This window comes from Grammomys surdaster, unplaced genomic scaffold (assembly GCF_004785775.1).
Source record: "Grammomys surdaster isolate TR1022 unplaced genomic scaffold, NIH_TR_1.0 141, whole genome shotgun sequence".
NCBI lineage: Eukaryota > Metazoa > Chordata > Mammalia > Rodentia > Muridae > Grammomys > Grammomys surdaster.
Genome location: NW_021604599.1, coordinates 2,851,929 through 2,871,500, shown reverse-complemented (window position 1 = coordinate 2,871,500; position 19,572 = coordinate 2,851,929). Strand labels below are relative to the sequence as shown.

Genomic DNA, 19,572 nt, shown 5'->3' with positions numbered 1-19,572 from the left:
TTCACAAACAAAAATACCATTTATCTTCTCTATGAATCAGTAATTTATATGGTTTTCTCATATATTTCTTGTGATAAAGGACCAAAACATAAGTTTTTACAAATGTCCAATCCATCAAGTTACTAAAAAGACAAACTTCTTATAGAAAAATAGAAGAAAAGTAACCAGATAAATATATTTGTTTTGGCAGAGGACCCATTTTACCACATGTTAAAGGATTTTAAGGTCTGAAGAGGAGGACTCACTCAGTAAAAAGCATTTGTTTTGTAAACCTGAGGGCCTAATTTTACATGTAAACCCAGATAAGAAAATCTGGGTGGGGCAATATATACCTGTAATCCCAGATTATGGAGAAGGGAGGATCCCTAGGGCTTGCTGGTCACTACTGTAGGCCTGCCTCAAATGAGGTGGACAGTGTTCCTGAGGATGACACCTAAGTTGTCCTCTGGCCTCCACACACATGTGAGCAGAATGCACATGCATGTATATTCTCTCTCTCTCTCTCTCTCTCTCCCTCTCCCCCAAACACACACAAAAAGAAATTTAAAATCACAAAATTAAAGAAATACAAATGAGTAAAAATCAGCAAGAGTAGAGAGTTCAAAATACACCCAGGATGTTATCATAAAGATGTTATTTCAAAACAATGGAGAAATGTGATGTTGCAATAACTGGCTGCACACAAGAATAACAAAACAGCTGGAATTCAACTTCATTTCTTGACTAACAAATACTACATAGAACCACTCAGTTTTTTCATCTTATTTATGCCTTCATTCATCATTAGTTAGACACCGATAGGTAGTGTAGCTAGGGACTGGTACAACTGCTATAGTAAAGACTTAGAAACTCAAAGTAAAATACACATAAGTTCTAAGTTATATACTCTTAGTTCAGTCAGGAATAATTTATCTGAGGAAATGACAGTGGGAGCCAACCATGCAAAACCAAACCAAAATCACAATAAATAAATAAATAAATAAATAAGAAATTAGGAATATATGTTCAAAATAAAAGATCAAGTACAACAGCCATGAGATGAGAAATGGTTTAGAGGGTGGTGAGATGTCTTGTTGTCAAGCCTAATGGCCCAAGCTTGATCCCCAGAACTCATGCGATGGAAAGAGAGCCCTTCCTCTCCCTAGCTTGTCTTCTGTCCTCCACTCTAGAGCCACGGCACCTAAATACTAACTAAATAAATAGACGGTGAGGAGGTGGTTTGGCAGATATGTAGGAAGAACAGAGGTAAATTCTTTATCATACCCAAAATGCCAGTGAAGCACTTATCTGTAAGAGTACTTACTAATTTCTCTCAATATATATTTTAAAATGGTTGATAGACAGAAAATGAACTCGAAGGAAAAAGAAATTAGGAAACTACAAGTAAGAAATGGTAATGGTTTGAACTTAAGCAGCAACATTAGAAATACATAAGCTCAGAATTAATTGACATCTGTAATAAGGGAAATAAATGAAACGGAAGAAACTTGAAAAAACACAAGTGTTTTGGCCAAAGCTACATAGGCTTAGCAACAGGAAAACTACCACTACTATCATAACAAAACAAGCCATTAGTACAGGTTTAAACATATTTGAAATAGTTATTAGATACCAATTAGATATAGGAAACAATTGTGGTTTCAAAACAGTAATAGACTGTACTGCTGGTTAAGAGTCTCTGTCTCTCTCTCTCTCTGTCTCTTTCTCTCTCCCCATAACATGTGCATGCATGTGCAAAATACATATGTGTGCAAATGCCTTACCTGTGTGTAGGTATGTGGAGAGCAGAAGTTGATCTCTGGTATATTTCTCAATTGTCTTTACCCTATTTTCTAAGACAGGCTCTCTCACTGAACCTGGAGCTTTCTAACTGGCTAGACTGGTTGGTCTATTGAGCTCCTCAGCATCCTCCTGTCTCTGCTTCCCAATACTGAGATTATAGGAATACATTACCATACCCAGTTTTTATGTGAGTGCTGAGGTTCTTAATTTATACAACAAGCACCTTACCTCCTAAGCCAACTCCCTAGGTTAAGGAGACTTTATAAGAAAAAATTTCTTTCTTATACCATTTAGCTTTTGCTACCAGATATACATTTCTTAAATTAATAAACAATGCAAACATTAATCATTAAATTGCTGATTAGTTTCTTTGGATTTCCATAATAGTTACTTTTATGAACTCCGCTGTTGGTTTGGCTTCTGAGATAAGGTCTCATCGTGTAACTCTAGCTAGCCTATAACTCACTATGGAGACCAAGCTGCTCTCAAACTCAGAGATCCATTTCCCTTGTTGTCTCATCTACTAGGAATAAAAACATATGTCACTATACCTGGCTTACGTTAGTTTTTGTTTCTTTCTTTTTTTTTTTTTTTTTTTGTTTTTTCGAGACAGAGTTTCTCTATGTAGCCCTGGCTTTCCTGGAACTCACTCTGTAGACCAGGCTGTCCTCGAACTCAGAAATCCGCCTGCCTCTGCCTCCCAAGTGCTGGGATTAAAGGCCTGCGCCACCACTGCCCAGCTATTTTTAATAATATTACAAATACTGTAAATCCTACAACACACAGTCTCTAGCCCCATGCCCTGAAATTCCTTATAACCATTTCCTCCACAGTCTCTCAGTAGAGAGATTCTTTTTTTCTCAATCCCTACATTTTCTGGAAACAGCACAGTGGTTAAATACTGGCTGTTAAGCCAAAGCATCTACAGTCCTATTCAGGTCCTACAACTAATTAGTCTGGGTAAACTAATCTTTTAGTACCCAATTTTTCCATTTGTAAAACAGTTCATGAACTCAGTAACTACCTTTCTAAAGGGTTCTATTTTATGTATATGTGTGCCTACATGTGTGCATGCGTAAAGTGTGTCAGCGCCCAAAGAAGAGAGAAAATGGTACTAGATTCCCCAGAACTGGAGTTCACGGTGGTATTGAACCACCTGGTGTGGATGCTGGGAACTGAACTGGGATCCTCTGCAAAAGCAACTAATGTTTTTATCCTGTGAATCATTTCTCTGGTCTCTCCTAAGTATCTTAAGAGCTATGGAAACAACGTCGTATATAAAGCCTTTCAAACAAGGTTGCAGTGACACTAAATGTTAACTAGTGTTAAAATGTTAAAACATAATTTCAAAACTTTTGCTAAGATTTTATATATCACAGGCAACCAAAACAGGCTTTTTCTCTTCCTTGCTCTAGACCAGTGGTTTTTAACCTGTGAGTCGAGACCTCTTAGGGGTGGGTGGGTGGGTGGGTGGGGATATGACTAACCTTTTCACAGGGGTTATCAGACATCCTGTATATATGATACTTATATAATGACTCATAACAGTAGCAAAATTACAGTTATGAGGTATCAACAAAGTAATTTAATGGTTGGGGGTGTCACCATGACATGAGGAACTGTATTAAAGGGTCACAGTATTAGGAAGGTTGAAAACTATCTCTCTAGACTGATAAACCAATCATGAGTACTGTTATACTTTAGAATGAAATGAGGAAAATACTAGAAAACTAGCTAACTTTGTATGATAAAATATCAAACTTTGTAAGATATAGTTTTACTTATAATTCCTTTAAAAACCATCATGGTATGATTGATGGCATCAACTTAGAGTTAGTCAAAGTGGTTTTCTTTTCTTTCTTAGCTCTATTAGTTCCTTTTCTAATTTATGTGTAGAAATACCCGACAAAGCAACTTAAGGAAATGAGGGATAGTTGGCTCACAGTTTGAGGGTACAGTCCATCATGGCAGGCAAAGTATGTCAACAGGAACATGAGACACATAGTCACACTGGACCCACAGTCAGGAAGCACAGAGAAATGAATACTGTTACTTAACTCACTTTCTCTTCTTATTCAGTCTAGATTCAGTCTAGACTATAGCTAGCACACATTAACCATTAACTATACACTGCCTTTTTTTTTTTTAAGATAGGGTCTCACTGTATAACTCCCACTGGTATGAGATCTTTGAAATCCTTCTGCTAAAGTGCTGTAATACCAACATCCCCAGCCCACACTACCTTTCATTATATACACACATTTGTACATCTGTCTATTATTTCCTCCCTTCCTCCCTCCCTTTTTCTGTAGTATGGACAGCTGAAGCTACCAGCACCTCACCCAAAGCAGGCAAGGTCAGTGTCCCCAAGCCCTTTCAGTAGGGTCTCACTAAACTGGCCAAACTAACAACTTCAAACATGAATTTCATCAGGCTTCTAAAAACTCTATTCATTCCTTGAGGAAGAGAGTATGAAGCCTCTTTTCTACTCAACAAGTAATTACTAAAATCCTTTGTTTTAAAGAGTCACTTACTTTTTAATTTCAAGTGAATATTCACAAAAGTTAAATAGCAGCACACCAAGTAGAAAAAATTCCTGTGCTCAGAGAGAAATTATTATATATGACATAAATGGAATGATATTATGCATTAGGTTGCAAAACAAAACCCTATCAAAAACAAAGCACATTAAAGGTGACAGTGACCCAAAAGAGGAAAGTGACTTAAGAATGGTTAGGAAGTCTCAGATAAGGCAGCATCTGAGAAGAAAATAGGAGTCAAGAACAAATGTATTTGTAGTATACTCTAAGGACACATATTCAAAGCAAATATAAAATGTCTTCAATTTCGTTGATTATTTCCTAATATTTTCATCTTCTTATTTAAAACTTTCAGGTATGTCAAAAACATTGTTTTTATAACTTCAGGAAAAATATGTAATGTGTTTTTTAAATGGCCTGATTCCTTCTGTATGATATAGTCTTGTTTTTAGGACAAACCTGAGAAAATATTCTGAACTGTCTCTGTAGAAATAGTTTACTTAGTGAAATTTCAAAGAGCTTTTTGTTGTTGTTGTTGTTTTCTGGTTTTGGATTTTCCCTGCCTCTATGATCAAGAACTAGGATCAAGAGTATGCTCCACCAAGTATGGTGTAGTATTTTGTTTCTACTTTTTTCCAAGGCTTCATAAAGCCTAGCAGGCTTTGAATTAATTCTCCTACTTTGACCTTCCATATACAGGAATTATAGGCATGGGCAATCAGGCTTGTCTCAAAAGCAATTCTAAAACAAAAATATGAGCCATAAGATTGCTTCGCAGGTAAGGCTGATGATCTGAGTTTGATCCCTAGGACACACATGATGGAAAAATAAAGGTGAATTCCTCAAGCTGTTCTCTGTCCTCTACAAGCATGGTATTGTGTATGTGTGTACAAATACACATAAACATACAAATAAATACATATAATAAGAAATATAAAAAATAAAAACAAAAGTATGAAATGCTACTGGGAAAATAATATTCTACCTAAGTGCACATTTTGTGGAAAAGGTTTCTTGGTGTTGATCAAAAAGGCTGAGAATATATACTACCACAGAAGTCATATAATGTGCTAGTAGATTATAATTTATTGTTTTTTTTTTAAATGGTGTTATGTGTGGATGCATGGGTTAGTGCAGACATGCATATGTAGGCCAGCAATCAAGGCTTGGTGTTTTTCTTTGTTACTCTTCATGTTACTATTTCGACAATATTTATTTACTTTCTTTTATGTGTACAAGTGTTTTACCTGCATGTATATATGTGCACAATATGTGTATACCTAGTGCCAGGAAGGCCATAAGACGACACTGGATCCTTTAGGACTAGTCATGTAGGGTTGTGAAACCACCATGTGGGTGCTTGGCATCAAACCTGGGTCTTCTGCAATAGCAACAGTGTTCTTAATCACCAAGACATCCTTCTCATCCTCCCTACCTTCTGTTTTGAGGCAAGGTCTCTCTCTGAACCCAGAGCTTTTCAACTGGCTACACTGGCTGGCCAGCAAGTCTTGGGAACCTGCCTGTCTCTGCACTGCCCCACCTCTCTCCCAGTGCATATATCCAGCTTTTTACAAGTTTGAAGAGCCACATTCAGGTCCTTATGCTCCCTTTAATAGTAGGCATTTATTGACCTCTTTATCTTTCCAACTCAATTTTTCCCCTTAAAATTATTTTTGTCAGCATGTATTAATGTACAATGGTGTTATAAACATTTCCCTATGTGAATATAAATGAGTATAATCTCCATCACCTCTGACTCTCCTTTATTTTCACTCTTCCACATGCCTAATAATCCAACTTTTATTTTTACTATATGCTCTACACCATTATATATACAAGAAAAAAAATCATATGATTTGTCTTTTAGAGACTTGATTAGATTAGAAATTTTTTCAATTGCTAACCTGCAAGTCTTTTGCAAAACAAAGCTGTCCTTCCTACAAATTAGGATGCTATCATTTGAAACAAAATGTATCTTTAACAAATGGAATGTATCTAAAGAGGGATATCCTTGGGAAAAGAAGATCCCAAGCAAATATCATGTGCCAAATTACCAATTCAAACACTTCCTGAATTTTATCTCTTAGCACTGCCTTTCACTGATTTTAACACAAAAGACAAACCTCACAGCACAGATGAGCAACACTTATAAGGTGAAGCAGTTTTATTTTCTATATTCACTATTTTTAATCTTTTAATGGATTCCAACACCAAGAGACAAATGTGAACTCTAAGACACACTAACATTTGAAAAATAGTACTCTTAGAGTTATTTCTATCTGAAAATACTTTCAGAAGTCTGTACTCAATAGCTTTAGGAAGTAAAATTTGGATTCAGTCCTTAGTATTAGCTATTTTCAATCTTTCAAACTGCACCTAGAAAACTCATGGGTTTTATATTTTGAGTGAAATTAAAAAACAAAACCCAAAAAGAAACAACTGCAATACACAGTCATTGCAGAAAAAGCAAGAGAGTAGAAGGACAAATTAAACACCTGCAGTTATACTGTGTAGTTACAACTACAAACACTAAGTATACTATATCACAGCCCTGATGACTCACACTCAGACCCAACTTTTTACCTATGTATTTTATTTAAATTTGTAAATAGTAGTTTTTCAATAAAATCTTTCAACAAACAAAATAACATGTTTACTATATAAACTTTAGGAATACATGCAGAATATTTTTTAAAGGGGCTAAGGATGTAGCTTAGTTGGCACAGTGCCTTTCTAGCATGCACAAAGTCCTGGGGTTCAATTCCTAGCACTACACAGTGAATTCAAGGTCAGCTTAGGGTACTCAAGATTCCATGAAAAGGAAACGAAAGAGGGCGGTGGATAAATTTAGCACCTTTCTACTTAGCAATAACCACAATTAATTTTTTTAAAAAAATTTCTCTTGCTTCAAAGTATATATACCCAATATCTCTAAGCATGAATAATTCTAGAACATTTACAGGGCTCAGGTAGAAGATGATACAGCAAAAGGTTTGGATAGATAATATTACCTACCACTGAGATTTATTAGTCTTTCCCAGCTAAAGCAAAACAAACAAAGCTCAGGTAATTTAATAAGAATGTTAAAGATGTGTAATATTATACAAGGTTGTGGTCACTAAAAATGATTATTTGTTTTGAGTAATTCTAATTTTAAGAAAATAGTCTAAAAGTGATCTGAAAGCTAAAATACAAATATAAATTAGAATAAAACTTAAAATTGTTTTTCTCGGGTATATGGCCATAGTACTGGAATTTACAACCATATTGATAGGCTACAAAGTAAAAACACACTGTACTCTACCAAAGCATTTTTATTATAAGAGATCTACAATATTCTAACATTTTCAAGTGGGACAGAAACTTTAGGTAAAGTTTACAGTACTGAAAATAATACCTTTTATTGGTGCCATAATATACTCTTTCTAGCCTTCTATCAAGCTGCCCAGCTTTCAATATATGGTATATACACTTTAATCACAATCTTTTATAAATCTTTTTCTCTCCCAAAAGACTGCTAAAGACCAACAATTCTCATATAAAGTTCTGCCTTGGTACCCTTGTCCAACACTGTATTTTCCTGTCTCCAGATCTGTGTGTTTCTCTTCACCTGTCAACCTGAAGGAGTAAGATAATGTTTACCAATATATCTAGAGGATTTTATGCACTATCTAGTACAGAACTGCTCAAATACATATTCAATGATATCAATTTCATCTATTTCAAAACTACAATGTCTTGAATAAGACATAAGATATTTTAAACTTCACTCATGCCCCACACCAGTAGTTTATACCACGTCTATATACCTTTAATACTCTAGAATACAGCTCATCACAGTATTCCCAAAATATGTTCCCGTGGAACACATAAGAGTACTTTATAAGCTAAGCCAAGATTTCCAGTCAATTCCATCAATAAATTCAGAAATACTTATACTATCAACTAATCTAGCTTATCGTTCACTGTCACTGTATGGATGATGAAACAGAGATTTGTTATAACTTGTTCATAGTACCATTACCACCAGGCTGCTCACTAATGATAATGTGGCATCCTCTTTACCTAATACCTCATCAACTGCTCAACAGTGTATGTAGCAGGTCAAAATAAAATAAAAATATTTTTACATGTCTTTATGGAAGAGGCTGTGTATGCCACAAGAGAGAGGACAACTTTCAGGAGTCAGTTCTCTCCCTCTACTCTATCATAGGAGTCCAGAGATCGAATCAGGACTCAGGCTTGGCAGCAAATACCTTTTCTCACTGAGTATTCTTGCCAGCTCCTTATATGTAACAACTTTAAAGTAATTTTTACCATTTGAAAATAATAACCCAGTGTCTAAGAAATACATATCAGAAGATAAAACTTAGATAATATGTGATACTGGTTTAATTACTAACATACCACATACAACTTTATGATACTCATAAAATCACCTATTTTCTGAAAATTATAATCACATAAAAAGTCTGTAGAATACTGTTCTTGAACATCTATACAACTTGTATTCCTAGAAGCTGTAGCTTTTACTTAGTTCTGCCCACTCCAAGTGCTTGCTTAGTTATGATTCAGATTTTAAGCTAATATAAAAAAAAAAATTTAGTATCCACAAATATAGTCTAGCACTTAGAAAATGTTTGCATAAATCAAATACTGGCACGAAACCACGAGGGACTCAAAACTATCTATTTGAGACCATCACATTACTTTTGCTACTAAAATGCATGAATTTTTATTTCTTTAATAAATCAGAGACATCTATTTTTTATTAACTTTACAACATTACAAGTTTAAATTCTAAGTGTAGACCAAATGGGGATACTTCTGGGCATAAGCTGTTGAGAATAATAATATTTATACATTTTTATGCAAAAGATTAAAGAATAACCTGTCATTTTGTAGGACAAAGATTTGTTATACATACAGTAAATTTGAATATATCTATCGTTTAGCTGTATCTACATGCTACCTTTTAGAACTTTCATATATCTATTCTGTCTCATTCTATATGCTGGTTTTGCCATCTGTAAAACTAGGTGGATTACAAGAAATCTAAGGTTCCTTCTGTGTTTAAAATCCTGTGACACCAGTTTGGAGTATATTTAGCTATTTAAAAATAATGACATGTGGGACTGGAGAGATGGCTCAGATGATTAAGAGCACATACTGCTCTCTCCCAGAGGACAAGAGTTTGATTCCTAGTACTCACTTCAGGTGGCTTACAACTACCTGTAACTTCAGCTCCAGTGAATCTGACAACTGTGGCCTTCACAGGCAACTGCACTCACATGCATATATAACCCCCTCTCCCCAAGTTAAAAATAAATTTTCTTTTAAAAAAGTTTTTAAAATTTATGACATTCGAATGGACTGCTTTTTAAATATGTGCCATTTCCTTCACAATGCATTGTAAAGAGTAACACAGTAAAAAAAAAAAATCACCAAATACAAATATTAAAACTAACTTACAAGGCTAATTTGTAAACATTTAACCTATTACCAAATAATTCTTCTATTTCACTAGAGGATGCAAAAACAACTTTAGTCTGTTTAAAGAGAATGTACCTTTTAATGAGTTAACATTCACTATATTATTCTTTTAGTGAAATTAGTAATAGATTTGAAAATAGCATATGAGAAGCCAAAGACAAATGAATAACAGATTATTTTACATATTTTATATAATACCCAAGTTCAGATTTGAGATAATATTCATTCTATTGCACTACCGTGCTTATTAATACATTGAATTACATGACTGATATTATTGACTTTGTTTTAAAAAAATCATTTAGTTCCTCACAGCAACCTTTTTAAGTAGATAATATTTTATAGATTCCATTTTATAGACAAGGAAACAGGCCAAAAAAGCCAATCAATCAAGCTCATCCCGGTAATAAATACTCAAACCCCTATACCAGGAGCTGGAGAGATGGCTTAGCACTTAACAGCTCTTGCTGTCCAATTAAGAGGACTTGAGCTTAAATCCTATTACCATGGAACAAACCTGTAACCCTTGCTCCAAGGGAGATGAAGACTGGAGGCTGGCTGGGGCTTGCTAGCTTCCAGTCTCTAAAAAAAAAAAAAAAAAAAAATGCAAATCTCATGTTTTTCCAAAGGAAAATGTATAGTGATAGCAGATGCCAGATACTTTCACCTGATTTCCACTGTATGATCATGCCCCCCTTAGTGCACATACACTCTATCATACGCGCAAAATAAAAAAAGCTTGTTAATTAATTAATCCACTTTAATTAACATTTCTAATATTTAAAACCTTTACTACTGAAAAAGTTAAATTAACTGGGTTCATGTTCACTATATAGTGATTATTGTATGAAATACCTTCAGTGTCCTATGTTAACTTATTTTTCTCTTACTAAAAGAGGGGAACATATATATAGATGGTGTATATCAAAAGCACTGTATAATTTGAATTACCTAATTTCTAGTAGAATAAGCAATGTCTGAGGCTGGGTTCTTAGCTCTGTGGTAGAGTGCTTGTCTAGTATGCTTGAAACCCTCTGTTCTACCTAGCACTGGAAAAAGAAAAAGACACAGACAGACCAACAGACTGACCCACACCATGAAAGTCTAAACTTAAATACGTTGCGTTGGTGCGTTCACTTCTTGTCACTGCAAACATCCAATTTCCTCATGAAACGGAAACATTTAATAACACTTAAAATTTCAAATGGCTGAAACCGATAGTAAAAGATACAAATTTTGTTCAACCATCTTTCTCTACGAGCAAAATTATTTTTCTGAAGGGATTTCGCCCCACGTGCCGTGGTAAATGGCAAGCTAAAACTGTCTACAAGTAGCGGGTTCAACTTCCATCCTACAAAAAGCTTTTCCTCCACCTACTCTCGTAGCTCTTACATCTCTACCTGCTATCCGAGTTTGGGGTTCACAGGACGGGGGCTACCTCCCCTGCTTCGGCGTGCGCGCGCTCACCCTTCACGCTGGGCCCACCACACCCCTCTGGTCCCGCGCCCAGTGCGGCTGCTCCTCCTCCTGCGGTTCCAGCACCAACTCAGCACCTATCAGCGCCGCCCCCCAGGCCCTGGCCCGGCCCCTCCTCGGACACGTGTGCGGGTGTGTTTGTGTCGGTCTGTCAGTCCCACCGGGGACCGGGCTAGCTTACCGAGAGAGAAGCGCCAACTTCTGCTCCAACAACATCTCCAGTTTCTGGCCCTGTTTGGAGATCCAGTGGTCGACGCCGTGTAGGCGGTAGCACGTCTCCAGCATCAACCTGAAGTCCGCCACAAACTCGGTGATGCCCCTGTACTGGCCGCTGGAGAACTTCTCCTCCATCTTCAACAGACACATGCCCTGGCCGGGCTGCTGCGGGAGGACGCGGCTGCCCCGGCTCCCGCTGCGCCGCCCTTCGGCCACCTCTTCTTCCCCGGCGGCAACGCCCCCCAAGGGCTGCAGGAAAGGGGCGGTGAGGCCGCGGTGCTTCTCCTGCAGGAACTCGCCCAGGATGCGGTAGCCCTGCTGCAGCTCGTAGGTCAGCTCCTGCTCCTTGCAGCCACCGCCCGCGACCACCGTCGTCTCCGCCGCCGCTTCCTCCTCCTCGTCGTTCACCGAGGAGTCACTCCTCCTGCGGACCAGCCCCGAGGCCCGGGCCGCCGCTGCCACCACCTCCTCCTCGTTCACGTCTCCGGTCGGCGGTGGCGGCCGCTCCTCCTCCGTGGCCCGCTCCATCTCCCCCGGTGTCTCCGGCACGCTCATGCCCCCCGGCAGGCCCAGGCTGGGTTGAGAGGAGCGGCCGCTCCAGGCGCCGGGGGACGCGTGAGCGCGGGCCGCTTCCTCAGAGATCCGCGGCGCCGCGCAGCCCCCGCCGCATCGGGCCTTGCTCTCCTCAGTCGCCGGCCGGGACCCGCGCGCGCGGGGGTCTCAGGCTCGCGCCCGCGGGGCGGGGTTACATGGCGCGCGGGGGAGGGGGGGAGAGGAGAGCTAGGTGCCCTCCTCTCCCCTCCCCCCGGCGGCGCGCGGCCCGCGCCGGCTTCACCCTACACACCCCTCCCGCCCGCTCACCGGCCGGGCCGGCGGGGCCTCGGCGCCCCACCCCCTCCCGGGCCGACGGGGCGCTGGGAGGGGGCGAGGAGTAAGAGGGTTCTGCTCCTTCCCGAGTGGGCCGCAGCCCCGGGCCGCCGCGGCGCCGGCTCCTCCTCTCCCTCACACCCCCTCCCGCCCCTGTCTACCTGCGGGGGACCTGGGCAGGAGGAGGCGGCGCACGGACCGGGCCGGGCGACAACTGTCAGTTAGAAGCCCCGCTGGGCGGGAGGGGGTAAGGGGAGGGGCGGAGAGGAAAGGGGGAGGGCACTCAGCCCCCCCGGCCGGGGAGAGCCGTGTAGAGAAGCAAAGAAAGAGGTACCGTCGCCATTCCCGGCGCGCATGCGTAGTAGCACGGGATGGCCCCGCCCCCTTTGGTCCCGCCCTGCTACGCAAAGACCTGGACTTGGATCCCCTACAGGCCCGGAGGCCGAGTGTGTTGCGCGGACTAATGATGTCATCAATATGCGGACTTCTGTAAGGGGTGGGGTGGAGGGAGAAACAGCGCCTGCGCTATTGCACAGTCTGGAAGGCGATCAATAGAGTAAGTTTTCTTTTGGCCAGAGACCCTTACTAGTCCTAAAAGCTTTAATATTAGTTTTCTCAAGGCAGTTACTAAATAACCTTTGCTAACACAAATGAATAACGAGAAGAAACAAGATTAAATCCTCTACCTCTCCTTCCTTGTGACTGGTTTTACTTTTACATAAAAACAGCATTTAGAAAAGTTTAGAAAGAAAGTTTAAGGACTCCCCAAAGAAGAGTGATAGTCTGTAGAACTCTAGTGCCCGAAAGCGAATCCTGTTTTCTATTGAAATTTAAAAACCGAAAAACACCTGTATTCTTGAGTTCGGCTCAGAATGTGAGAGAATGCAATCCCACTAAACTGTCTCCATATGTCTACTCTAAGCTGTACAGCTTGTCATTGGTGTGGTTTTAAAATCTCGCTACGTGTTGTTTAAAATGAGGGGGAAATTAACGAACCCCAAATAAATGTTACTGTTTTCTAATCAGATTTACTTGCTTGAAACTTGGAAACATAAAACCAAAACTATAGAAATGCAATTTAAACATGATATTCATAACTAAATGATTGAGACAGTCTCATCCTCAAAATGGTTTACAGCTCTATAAACAAAAACTTTAACTATTAAAGGACTGAAAAACTGAAATAGCTTAAAACTTTCTTGTGGGGGCTCAGTAAATTAAATACCAGTTGTAGGTAAAATACTGCAACAGGAATACACGTTTTTAAAGTATTTCACACACACACACAGAGAGAGAGAGAGACTTATGCACATGCATGTCTTTACCTGGCATTTATGGTTTTCTCTTAGAGATACCTCAACTAATGAGTAAAAAAAATGTGGAGCCAGTTGTACTTCAGCAACTGGCAAACATGTCTGGTTAGGCTTACCTTCATTTCTTCTAACAAAGCTCACAAATCTAAAGCCAACCAAACTCAAGCAAACGTCACCTTTTAGCCACCAGACTTATTTAAAAACTTTACACAATAGCGTCCACTTTCTGAATCTCGTGCTGCTAAGCACTTGATAGTCATTGTCTTTTTTGACTCTCACAACAACCACATAAGGTACATATTAGGCTATCTTTCAGATGAGGAAACTAACACTTAGGAAAAGTTTGACAAAATTCAAATTCAAGAACTCGTAATTCAAAACTCCAATTGCCCAATTACAAATCATTTGTCAGATTTTCACAAAACTACAGGAAATGAAAAGAGTATATTGACGAAAGATTTCTTAAGAGAAAGAGTTATAGATAAGTAGAAGGAACCTTAACTCTATTTGTGAACGAATCCTAGTTATTATGAAAGAAAAATGAGGTTCTTGGACTTAAAAAAACCTTATTAGTAAGAAAAGTGGTATTGGTAGGTAAACTATAGATAAAAGAAAAAGTTGCCATTTAGTTCCACCACCCAGAGAAAACATAAACTTCAAGGTAGCTACTTTTCTATTTATTTTCAATGCAATTGTAACTACAGTATATATCAAATTCTGAACTATCTACAATCCTAACTATATTCCTGTCTGCAGTAGTCTAGATAGACCTAGTAGGGAGGAAATTCCATGTAAAATAAATTCTAAAGTATAAGAAAGAACACAGCAGAAGAACAATCAACAGTAGTAACACTGACAATTTATTGAGCACTTACTGGTTTGGACATATTTGGTCTGTTACACACACAGTACTCACAATAGACTCAGGAAGTCACAGCAGACATTCTTGTTTGTAAGTTTTGAATGAAGTTCTGTTAAGTAGAATTTTTTTCTATCCTAACAAAAAACCCCTTCAACATTAAAGACATTCCATTTAATGTAATTAACCCTAAATTGATAGCTGTTTTGTAATGCACATACACCGATATATGACTAGTCTTAAAGCTCTTTTCTTTTAAATGTTTAAGGATAACATTTTGTTTCACTGTTTCTGTAGAATCTGTTAGGAACTGCTTCAAAACAGAACTCTATTTAAATAACCCCCATTCTGAATAAAGGTTTTCCTTAATGTTTGAATTAGGGGTAACGGAGATATGACATACAAACACAAAGTAATACTTGGCTAAAACGTAACAATACCTGACTTCCACAAACACTGACTATTTAGTCTTTATTACGCTGTTATAGTCTGTCAAATGCTTTCGGTGTTAAATGTCTTCCTCTACATCCATGAGTGTTTCAGTTCTAGATAATTTTTTAAGACCAGTTTGGTTATGGAGATTTAAAAGTTCTTCTGACTCTCAGCTGGACACATTAGGAACTAGAATTTACACATGTCCTGACCACTTTTCAGGAGTACCATATCAAAAAGTTCACTTATATTATAGAAAACAACTCCTACACCCACTGCAGTACCTTGACACGCTCAGTTCTAGCATCCTTCCCTCACCATAACAGACAGAAGTGTTACCAAGGAAGAACAACTCTGCCACTGTATTCTTCACCCTCAATTCCAGAAGTATTTATTCTGGAAGTCTCCCTTTCTTCATGAGCTTTTTGCATCTTGTGACAGTCACAGACATCTTGGCACCAAGTATACCATCTGCCCAGCATCAATAGTTCAGACAAATAGCGATTTATACATTTCACACTAAATAGGGAAAAGGTGACAAATAACTCCAGGACAACTGGAAGCACAAGTTACAACCACAGTTTAAGAGGTGACACGTGCAAAATAAACAGAAGACCTTAACACTAATCCTGGAGAAACACGGAAGTATGCTTAGCAGAGAGAGGTGGTATCTCTCATTTGTAATGAATCCACTCACAACACGTTGTAGCTACTTTTATGATGGATGGTATTAAATTGCTTCAAGCAAAACTAAGTAACTCTTGTAAAGCTTCCTGCTGTTCATCATCGAGTTGGGATGTGCATTCCAACCATAATTCTTCAGAAGTCTGTATCTGACGGACAACATTAGCTAGGCGCTTGGCACAGGGGTCTTCATGGCTAATAGTTTCATTAATTTTTCCTTCTGCAATTATACTGATGATTTTGGGAAGATTGGAATTATTCGGACCAATCACAACTGGATGGTTACTTTCAATTAGGTCACAGAGAAAATTCAAAGTCTGAATAGCTTCTTCTTTGTCTTCATGCAGCGGAAGCCATGATAGCCAGTGTGGGAGAACTTCATCCACGTTTACACAGTTGGGCTTAAATTTCATAATCTTTCCGATTGCTGAGATACAGTTTTCTGTAGCAATCACATTTTTTTTGGTTTTGGAATTTGCACACTTAATAACTTTTACCAAGAGTGGAACGGCTTCTGAACACAAAGAACGATAATCATCTCCACCAAATTGAGCCATAACTCCCAGTCCATAAGCCGCAGCTTGCCTGACTTCAGGGTTGTTGTCTCGCATATTGAGAAGCATCGGCCACCGAAAATACTCAACATATTTGAATGAGGTTGGACTGCAGTGCTCTATGATGTCATCAAATATGCATAGTCCCCACTGTCTATCTGGCCATGGTCGACTGGAACAAATTAGATTTACAATTAATGGGAGTAGCTGTTCAAACCATGGCAAAATTTTTTCCTTGTAAGTACTAAATAATGAGTGCAAAATATCTGATACTTTGGTCAGAATATAAACATCACATTCATCCTCATCTTGAAGAGACATTTCAACCTGTTGGTCATAATTTTCTTCTTGTCTTTTTACTTGCCGTAACTCCTGGTTTTTAAAGTGCCCTTCAAGTTTTGCCTTTAAAATTCCTCCCAGTTCTTCCAAGTGTTCATCGTTGAGACAACCATCTCCCATTACCTCAATGGACTTGGCAAAAGAATTCATTATTTCTGAGAGTACATCTGTATCAGGTTCGGTTCCAATTGCCTTGATTAAGGGATCACATATAAACTGCCACATCTGTGAAAGATATTCTGAGCCACGAATTCTTGCACATTCCAAGAGAAAGGGCATGGCTTCTGCAGCTGCCACTCGAACATTGTCATGAAAATAAAATTTCAGCAGAGGAACCATCATCTTCACAACTTGTTCTGTGTATTCCACAAATCCTTCTCTTAACTCCTTAGCATAGTAAACCAACATCTGGCAAGCAGTTGCTTTTGCTTCAAGTCCTGAAGTTTTGATTCCAAAGCTTTGCTGGTCTCCAAGGTTTACAAACTGCCAGCCATCATCGTCACTCATATTCTCCACATCCTGCGTGTCTAAGAGAGCGACATCAGGTTTAGCTGAAGCAGTCTTGATAAGAGGCTCAATAACCAGTGGAAGATATTGCTCAAAGTCTTTGCCAAGGATTTTACACATTCTTGCCCAGGCTGAAACCATGTAAGAAGTCTGAGGGTCGTCATCTTCCATGTTATTTAAGTCTGATTGTGTCTTCAACAGTAACTGCATCACATTCGATGCATCTTGCATAAATTTTTCCTTCCCAACAGCAAGTCCAACATGGCTAATACACTCAATAGTTTTTCCTCGAAGAAGCTTGAGTTCCTTTTGAACAGCGAGCTCGACAACGTGTTTGAGTGAGGGCATAAATATATCGTAATATGGAATAAAGCTCTCTTCTATCGAATCTGCAACCGAGGCGATGGTTGTCACAAGTTGTTCTAAGGCCAGCTTAGTTCCATTCCGGATCAGCTCTTGAAGTTTAATTACCAAAATGGAATGAAGACTTTTTACCATATTTTCCAAATATAGAACTAGCAATGATTTGGGGCAGTCTTCAATAAAAATAACAAGAGCAGAAGCTGCACGAGACTGCACACGCTGATTACCTTGGTTTTCCATGGTTCGCAACAAAGCTGTTATCACTAGTTCATGGAAGTTCTTTTGGAAACTAGGTGCAAAATCTGTAGCCATCTGTCCAAGTGTAGTACAGGCAGCAGCCCTTACCCTTGGATGAGGATCCTGAAGAAAAAGTAAAACCGAGTTAACCGTTTCATCTAGAATTGGCTCCATTTGCTGATGGCAACCCTCTCCGATGGCTGATAAGGCCATTAATCCAGCATGCCGACTTTTCCAGTCATGGCTCTGAAGCATTTGCATGATATGCTCCTTGGTCATTGGCAAAACAATTTTTCCACCGAGTCCACAAGCCAGTCTGTCTAGTGCACTCTCGGCAGCAACTGCATTGCTGTCAAAATCATCTTCTTCCATTTCATCAGCATTTACCCAGTCATCATCGTCTTGAAGATCAACCATCATTGCTAATATATGAGGCACAGCCTGTGCAATAATATTCGTATGCTTTTTCAACATCGGAGTTGCAGTTTCAGATAAGGTCACTATTACTTCCAGAGCCAGCTGGCGTTGCAGATTACTAAGCCTAGAGTCTCCACATAACTTCAGGCTCAACTGCAGAGTATCTTCTAAATAGGGACCCAAGTACTTAGGTACAGTATCTGCAATCTCAACAAGGGATTCTAGCACTGAATCATCATCCTGGTAGCAGGAATCATTCACAGCCTGCAAGATTCCAGGAAGCAAATCTGCAAAGTCTTTGAATAGAGCAATATTGTTTTCATTAGCAAGGACAAACGTAGCTGCAGCTCTAGCAGATAATGTCCTGATCGCTGGATGCTCTTGATCTTGAATACATTGGTCCAACAACCTCTTGATGATATCCAAATCGTGACGATCTTGGTTCCCAAAAATCCCAGGAAAGTGCCAGAAAACGTGAAGTGCAACTTCCCACAGAACCACATTTTTAGAGTGGATCGAATCAATGAGGAATTTCAGACCTTCTGGCCAATGGTTAGTGCCATTCTCATCAATCAAATTCCTGGCCAGCACCGCAAAAATATCACAAAGCTTTTTCCTCATGCTAGTATGTGTTTCTAACTTAACGGCCAGTATCAGTTCAATCTTGACATCCCTCTGCACTTCAGGAGGTAGATTTGGATAGACCTCCTCAAACCCAGAGGACAAAAGCCGTCGTAGCAGTGCGGCAGCCATTTGTCTCACCTCATAACCTGCTCTTCTATTTCGGACGGCGTCTAAGAGGAATGTAGTCTTACACAGACCTGGGATATTCTCATAGACCTCCTCGGCTTGCCTCCGCACCATACAGCTTGGATTGATCAGGTTCTTCAGAAGCTGGTAAAACTCCTGCTTTTCAGACACGGTCGCCGGCAACCCAGCCGACCCGGCCGCCGCCATCGCGTCCTGTCAAAGCTACCGCGACCGGGAAGGAGGGAGGGAGTCTGCGGCTGGGAGCGTGACGTCAGTGAGGCGACACCGGGGATGGGTGGGGCAGCGGCTCCCTCCGCTGCAGCGAGTTGAAGCTGGAAGGCAGGGGTCCGGGTTTTACAGTGTGGAGGAAGCTGAGTGCCTATTAGGAGTATCATCCTTATGTTTTTCATCCTCGTGCGCCTGAAGAAGCAGGAAGAAGATGGAGAGAAATTCGCTCCGAAAGTCTACATACTGTATGATACCGTTATTTCTTATAAAAGACCTCGGATAAGCACGTCTATACGGACTTTAATTAGCACTTGCTATGGAGTGGGGGAGGAGGGAAGAATGGCATATAATTGCTGTCTGGGGATTTCTTTTTGAGAATTGATAAAAATGTTCTGCATTTGATAGTGATGATGGGTTCCCCAATGCCATTCCGTTGTACTAAGAACTACTGAGTTATACAATTAAAATTGTTAATTGGGTATAATGAGGAAAACCATAATAAAGCTGTTTTGCAA

The 19,572-nt window shown here is 39.6% G+C and overlaps 2 protein-coding genes across 3 annotated transcripts in view; both read right to left on the bottom strand.

The window, feature by feature from the left end:
* Positions 1-12,734, bottom strand: part of Kiaa2026 (KIAA2026 ortholog) — a 77,670-nt gene extending 64,936 nt beyond the window's left edge. The window contains exon 1 of the mRNA XM_028764071.1: positions 11,473-12,734. Within this exon, the coding sequence (XP_028619904.1) occupies positions 11,473-12,062 (590 nt within the window). The 5' untranslated portion in view covers positions 12,063-12,734. The remainder of the gene's footprint in view (positions 1-11,472) is intronic.
* A 1,792-nt stretch (positions 12,735-14,526) lies between these two features.
* Ranbp6 (RAN binding protein 6) lies at positions 14,527-19,036 on the bottom strand. Of its 2 annotated transcripts, XM_028764044.1 has the most exons (2): positions 18,901-19,036; positions 17,599-17,785 (listed from the first exon to the last, which is right to left on the bottom strand). In XM_028764044.1, exons 1-2 carry the CDS (start codon positions 19,034-19,036, stop codon positions 17,715-17,717), a joined length of 207 nt encoding a protein of 68 aa, XP_028619877.1. In that variant the 3' UTR covers positions 17,599-17,714. The 2 variants fall into 2 exon arrangements, with proteins under 2 accessions (XP_028619876.1, XP_028619877.1); XM_028764043.1 differs by having other exon boundaries at positions 14,527-19,036.
* Positions 19,037-19,572: the final 536 nt, after the last annotated feature.

Excerpts from the sequence above, each read along its gene's own strand:
- Ranbp6 (XM_028764043.1), bottom strand. The coding sequence starts at position 19,036 with ATGGCGGCGGCCGGGTCGGCTGGGTTGCCGGCGACCGTGTCTGAAAAG.